At 42.6% G+C, this 7,029-nt stretch overlaps 1 protein-coding gene across 2 annotated transcripts in view; it reads right to left on the bottom strand.

Moving 5' to 3' along the window:
• Positions 1-7,029, bottom strand: part of fzd3a (frizzled class receptor 3a) — a 16,077-nt gene that overhangs the window by 4,164 nt on the left and 4,884 nt on the right. For both annotated transcript variants that reach the window (XM_024291869.2, XM_024291870.2), the window contains exons 3-5: positions 1,816-2,012; positions 1,250-1,712; positions 885-1,184 (exon numbers count right to left, since the gene is read on the bottom strand). In XM_024291869.2, the coding sequence (XP_024147637.1) occupies positions 885-1,184; positions 1,250-1,712; positions 1,816-2,012 (960 nt within the window). The remainder of the gene's footprint in view (positions 1-884; positions 1,185-1,249; positions 1,713-1,815; positions 2,013-7,029) is intronic.

Here is a 7,029-nt window from a genome sequence, read left to right as displayed (position 1 = left end):
AAAAAAAAAAAAAAAAAAAAAAAGAACACTTTGGTTAAAGACTTGAGCCTTGTGTGAAACCATGTAACAAATTTTCTTTTCCCATATTGTTGGAAAATGTGAAAATTGCCACATTTCACACTTTGCCACAAAATGTTATTTCATGTGGCCATCCCATAATAATTTTCCTTTAGATATCCCAGACATTTGAGTTTCATTAGTAGACCCCAAAAGAGGTTTTTGCCAGATATGTTTTTTCAATGGTTTTGCCAAGCGTGATGTCATCATTTGGCGGTGGCGGGGGATGGGGGGTTGTCAAAGGCACAATTACTCATCACTCAACTGTTCAAGTAAATGAAAAGAAAAAACATAGTCACTAGTTTTTCCTTTAAGTAGTGGCAGGAATTTTTGGGGATCCTCAATTAGTAAACCCTAACCATGACGTATCCCCCTCCGTGCTTCACAATCAGTGAACTTTTGATAGTACGGTGAATGTAGTATAGAGCTGATCCCAAACATGTCTTCTGTTCTGGATAAAACATTCTGGTGTTCATTTCTATCCTCAGCCTGACTCTGATGACTTTCCCTCAAAATAAAATCTCTAAAATGTCATTTTTCAGCTTTCTTTCAGCTTTTAGTTGCTAGTTTAGGATGTTAGGGTGTCTTTTGTGTCTTTGTCCCTTTTCTTGTAAACCAATTTTTTTGTGGTGTAAACTATTTAGAGAATTTCTGTTCAGCTGCTACATTCTATAAGCTCAAATAAAGCTTTTTTAAAGGGAACAGATGTGAAGTTTATTTTAGTTCTTTAGATATTTTCATAAAATTAATTTTTCAGGTAAGTTACTTTAACCTTAAAGGAGAATAAGAAGAAGAATCCTGTGTATTTCTACTACAGCTCTCCTCACCACAACATCCAGTCCCAGCGGCGCCAGAAGGAACCAGCGCAGGGCCGTCAGGTCGTAAAGCCCCACAAAGCAGACGCCGCTCACGCCGTCCCCCTCGATCTTGTTCATGGCGAGCAGCGTGACGGTGAGGACGCCGGGGACACCCCAGGCGCAGGCGTGGAAGAGCAGAGCCTTCTTCTCTATGGCCTCGCTGCCCCACTTGGGGACGGCAGCCAGGAACCAGGTGATGGTGAGGATGACCCACCAGACGCTGCCCGCCATGGTGAAGAAGTACAGAACCATGAAGAGGAGGGTGCAGGCCTGAGGTGGAAGGTCAAGGTCAGATTTCCAGATTTCAGAAAAAAAAAAACAATTCAGGAGCAAACCTTGTTGTGGGAGCCTTGAGTTATCGTGGAGGCCCGGAACTTCCCGGGACTCGCCGCGTTACAGGAAACTGTGTTCTCCAGCAGGAAGCCCAGGAAGAAGACCAGGGACACCATCATATAGCACACGGCGTAGAAGATGATGGGCCGCTCCGGGTAACGGAAGCGCGACACGTCGATCAGGAACGTCAGGAATGTGAAGAGGGTGGCGGACAGGCAGACGATGGACACCACGCCGATGAAGTAGCGGGCGAAAGCCAGCTCCTCCCGGGTGAAGTACATGTTGGGACACGGGGGGGAGCAGTCTCGCACCCCCATGAAGGAGTAGCCGAGCTCCGGGCCGATCTTCAGCTCGCGAGGACACCAGAAACCGTAGTCCCTCTGCACGGAGATGGGGGAATCTGTGGTGTCGGCGCTGGACAGGAGGTCAGCGGGACGGGGGTACGGGTCGTCGCAGTCTGGGAACCTGTCGAGGGGGGCAAGAAGGTCCGAGTCATGTCAAACTTCTACAGAAAAATACGACAAACCTCTGATAAATGGAGGAGGAGCAGCTGCAGCTGCTCACCAACCTGGTGCAATCCATCTCCTCCGGCCAGCCGACCCCAAACATCTCCATCAGCTTGTAGCAGTCGCTCTTGGCCTGCAGGCAGAGGCGGCGGCACGGTAGCGTCATGCGGCCATACTCGGTGCAGACGGGGGTGTAGAGCGCACAGAGGAACATGCGCAGGTCCGGAGAGCACCGCAGGTTCACCATGGGATGGAACGGCTGCAAGAGGACACACGGGGAAAGTTTAACTTCTTAGTTCTCAAACAGCAAAAAAGACTATAAGTGTGACAGCATTCACACTATAGTGATTCTCCTGCTCCTTTCCGTACATGTTTTGGCACATGCTTGTACTTTTGGTATACATAAACTTGATAGTTTTTTAAAATATGAAAATGAATGGGAAATTGCTCAAATCCTTCAAAAACTTTCTGCACTTTGAAACTTGTGAACTTCCGCATTTACTTTCACCTAAAGACACCATTCAAACCTTTATTTGTTCAACAACCACTGTGTTTGTACGTTAATCTGGCATTTAGCTTTTATTTTAACAACATGCTAGCTGTTTTTGGCTAATTTAGACATGTTTCCAGTTTTTGGCTAATTTGGACTTTAGTTAACATTTTAGCATTATGCTAGCGTTTTTTTTTGGCTAAGGTGCTTCAAATAAAATGTACTATTATTATTAATTTAGAAATATTTCCAGTTTTTTTTTGGTGAATTTAGAAATAAGCTATAATTTTAGCATTATGCTAGCTTTTTTTTGGGCCAATCTAGACATGTTTCCAGTTTTTTGCCTAGTTTGGAGTTAAGCTGACATTATAGCATTATGCTAGCTGTTTTGGCTAATTTAGACATGTTTCCATTTTTTTTGGCTAATTTGGACTTTAGCTAACATTTTAGCATTATGCTAGCTTTGTTTTTGGCAATTTAGACATGTTTCCTTTTTTTGCCCAATTTGGAGGTAAGCTAACATTTTAACAATCTTTCAGCTTCAGCATTTTCAGCTTACTGCTCCAGCGTCTTTAGCGGCCACGTTCAGCTTACAGCATTCAGACTTGCATTATCGTAGATAATGTTATATATCTAGTTATTTTATTTTTTATTTTTTTAGCTGGCCCCCTTTTCTATAAATGTCCCTCTTTCTCCCCTTTTCTGTTGTTGAGTCACATGGACACATGCAGAGATTTGCCTCCGCTGGTGCAGACTGAGCCTTTGTGCTGCAGTCAGGATCACGCTGCGACGGACTGACACTGTCACATCACGCAGCCCCTCCCCAATACACACACCAGCGAACGTTAATTCTTCACGCCCACAAACTGCTGCTTCTCTCTGCCTCCTTCGAAGCACAGAAACCACACCCCGGTCAATCAACCACCCTCCCCCAAAACTGAGGGACATCACGCCGTTAGCACCAATGGCAAGTTTCTATGACGATGACGGCTGCTCCGCCACGTTTCAACACTCATGATGATTAAGGTTAGCTCGTGGTTTTGAGCTAACATGCTCCAAAATCCACAGACATGATTATCTATTGTTAAAACATTTTCTGACACGTGCATAGGAGCTTTGCACAAAGTCAACACAATCTTTTGTTTCTGCTGTCACATCACTTCATTTAAAACTCACAAGTGTGCTGTTACGTTTCCACAAACTGGTTCTGACTTGGCCCTAAATGCTTCCTTACCAAAACTAACATCGGAGATGTAGCAGGTGACATCAAAATGACATATATAGTAACTCTTAGACTGTTTATGGAATTAATGCAATTCCAGCAGATTCTAAAAGAGGAGAACAGCATCTTTGTGCTGATATGCAACAGTAATATGCTATAGCAGTCAACGTAAATCAGCTGATTCTGTTGTTTAGAAAAGCGGCGTTTCATATTATCTTTGCACCAATATGCAACACTTAACGCTTTGCTTCGCTTCAGAATTTGACAGAATTGCATTGATTCTGTAAATGGTGGATGAGTCACAGTAGTTGAAAGAATGTAAACACTGGAGCTAAAGCTGTGGCATTAAAGAATTAAAGCACATTTCTACTAGTGCAGACTTTGCTCAGCTCAGTCTGGCTGTATTTGGATTTAAGACCGTTCCACCAGGTGATGTACAACACTGTAGTCTGGATTTTTATTATCCACACCTGTGGTTTCAAGTGCAGGTGGATGCAATTTACAGCTCCGCCTTTAAAAGAGCAGGAAGACTGTGCTCGTCTGTGCTCTTCCTCATAGGCAGAAATGGAGCCAGACAGCGCTAGCTGTTTATGTTTTGTCTCAATCGCAACAAAAACCTGCCAATTCTTCAAATTTTTATAAAGGTTCTTTGAAAAAGATTGTAAATCAACGGCATAATGGAGAGTCAAGATGTACAAAACACCTACTGGAAGTGCTATATTCTTGAATTGCGCCCAACTTTGATTGTTTTTTGTTTTTAAATGTGCTTCATTCAGGAAGTCAAAGGGTTTTAAGCTGAAATAGAAACATATTAGTTTATCAAAAACTAATTGGAAATGAAAACTATTTCAATCCACTTCTCAAGCATCCAAACATAAAAAAATAAATATAAATAATCATGTTTTTTTTCTCTGAAGGAAAGCTCTTCAGACAGATAGGCGAGTTGAGAAAGACGTTTTCCGGACAAACCAAGTGAAGCAGCAAGAATGAGTGAGTTCATTTTGCTAACAGGGAGATGACTCCTCCAACTCTGTGACATCTATTACTGGATCAGAGATGCTCCTCAAACATGAACTAATGCGGTTTAAACAAGCTTACATCCTCTCTCTTTCACTTGATCCCTGCAGGCTGCAGATCCAAACTGTAGAGCCCACTGCACTGAAATCTAGTGAGCAGGAAACGCTTGAGTAAATACGTAGGCTATGAGGAGCGATGATCCACTATTTTTTTTTTTTTTTATTGTGCAGCTTTCTATTTTTATCTTTCCTCATCGGGCCTTTCTTTCCTCCGTCTCTCCAGGCTGGGCGGCTGTGTGGGAAGTGCTGATCTTTTGATAAATTCTCTGCTTAAAATCTGCGCTGGAAACATCTGGTGGATTTCTGGATCAGGGAGCGGATCCGAGCAGGTCATAGGGATAAAACGGTGCAGTTCTGTCAGACGGTGCAGGGCTGGAAGACGAGGGTGGGTGGAGCTAATATAATTTGTGTGCGTTTCCCGTAGTGTAACTCATGAAGTATTCATGCAGAGATTTCTGATCTAAACTGGGGACAAACACGCCCCTCTGGAAACTGCAGCCCTGCATGCTTTCAGCTCATTCCGTTTGATAAATGCCTGTTTGATCCACACCACAGTTTGTCCACTAAGTGTGAAAGCTCATGTGGACAAAACAAGACCAAAAACAAGGTTCTTAGGTCTGATTCAAGTGAACCCTGGTGTGGTTTACTACAGTGGGAATCAAGACGGACCATACAGAGAACCAGGGAGTGGAAGTGAACCAAACAGTAAATGATGTATTAGTTCAAAAAATATATATTTTAAAGTGAGAATAAAGAAGTAAGAGTCTGTTACGGGTTGTTAGTGTTGGGAGATATGACAATAAAAAAGTGTCTAATATGCAATTTCTCTTCCAGCGTTTCTTCTGTTCCAAACCTAATTTTATCAATTAAAGCCTGAGATGATTGTATTAATGCTGTCTCGTCAATACGCATAGTCAAAATTTACAGAGGTGAAAAAGAAGAAGGATCAGGAAAGAGAGTTTTTGCAAAGAAACTGTATTGTGGTTTTGCAAAAACCAACTGGGCCAATTTTCTTCTTTTTTCCACATTTCTGCTTCTGTTTCAGACTATTCTGCTCTGAAACTAAAAAAGTTGACAGATCTGTATGATTGGAAATACTAAACAGTGAATTGAGAAGACAAATAAAACCAGATTATGGTGTAGAACTTTTCTGAATGTAACCAATTGTAATGTGAATACACCCCAAAAAATGATGTAACCTTTTGAACCTTTACCAGATTTTCTACCTAATGGACAACTATCCATCTATTGATCCATCTATCCATCCATCCATAAATCCAACCATCCATCTATCCATAGATCCATCAATCCATCCAGAGATCAATTATTCCATCCATCCATCCATCCATAGATCCATCCATCCATCTATCCATCCATCCATAGATCCATCCATCCACTAGTCAAAGATCCCCAAACTTTCCTGTCCTTGTCTACTTTCTTCAGTTCCTTTGGGGTAAACTTCAGGCGTTTCCAGGTCAGCTGAAAGACAAACACAGACTCCAAGTTCCTTCCGTACCTCTATGGCTACTAAATGCAAGTAATGACTTCTTAAAGTTATAAAATCGATGTTATATATTTTCTGAGAGCTGGCCGTTGCATCTTAACCGGCGACTACTGATGACATCATCGAGGAATAGTAACTTCCCGGTTTGAAGACACTATTTTGCCATATTTCTCCCTTTTGAGTGTAGGGGTAAGGAGAAGACGTCTAAAAACAAACTTCCCAGATTAAGTGGTGACCCAACTCAACTCATTGTACCCAAGTATGTCGTTGTCCAACAGTTGGTGGATAGGCTCCAGCAACTCCATGACCCTGAAGGGGATTTAGCAGATTCTGAGGATGCATGGGTGGATGATAAAAACTTGAGAACAAATGAAAGTAAGAATAGCGGATTTTCAAAATTATATATGAAATTTCCTGCAACCCTAGAACCAGAGATCAGCAAATAAAAAAATAGGAGGAGCCTGCTGTGTTTTGCTTTTTCTATAAACAGGTTTAAAATGTTGCCAAAAAATATATATTTTTATGCTAAACAGCCAAGAAAAATGAAATACTCAATCATCTGAATACAAACAGTCTTGACCTGGATTTAACCTCATGCAGCTGTAAGATTTTGGAATCAGATGAGTGAGCTCCTCCTCATTAGGCGAGTGTAATTATGTGCACCCAGCGGTGTGAGCGTGCACCTTAAACGCTGCAATCATTCGTTTTTAATGAACGTTCAGAGTCTGCAGCTACAACGCGGCGACTGATGAATGGCTCACAAAGAAGCCCGCCGCGGCCAAATGGTCTGTGATGAATTGTTCTTTTGGACATACCTCTCTTCCCAGCGCACCCCCCACCTTCCAACACTTTCTGCCCCCTCCTCTTCCCTCTGCTGATCTCCACATTTCCAAGCTCAGCACCATGGTGACCAGCGGTGCACCAACGGTGGATGAGGAGGGGCTGGAAGAGGTCAGGGTGCGGCGTGGAGAAGATCACCTCCCG

This window comes from Oryzias melastigma, linkage group LG24 (genome assembly GCF_002922805.2).
Source record: "Oryzias melastigma strain HK-1 linkage group LG24, ASM292280v2, whole genome shotgun sequence".
NCBI classification, from domain to species: domain Eukaryota; kingdom Metazoa; phylum Chordata; class Actinopteri; order Beloniformes; family Adrianichthyidae; genus Oryzias; species Oryzias melastigma.
The sequence above is the reverse complement of the archived record's forward strand: the minus strand, read 5'-3'. Positions and strand labels throughout refer to the sequence as shown.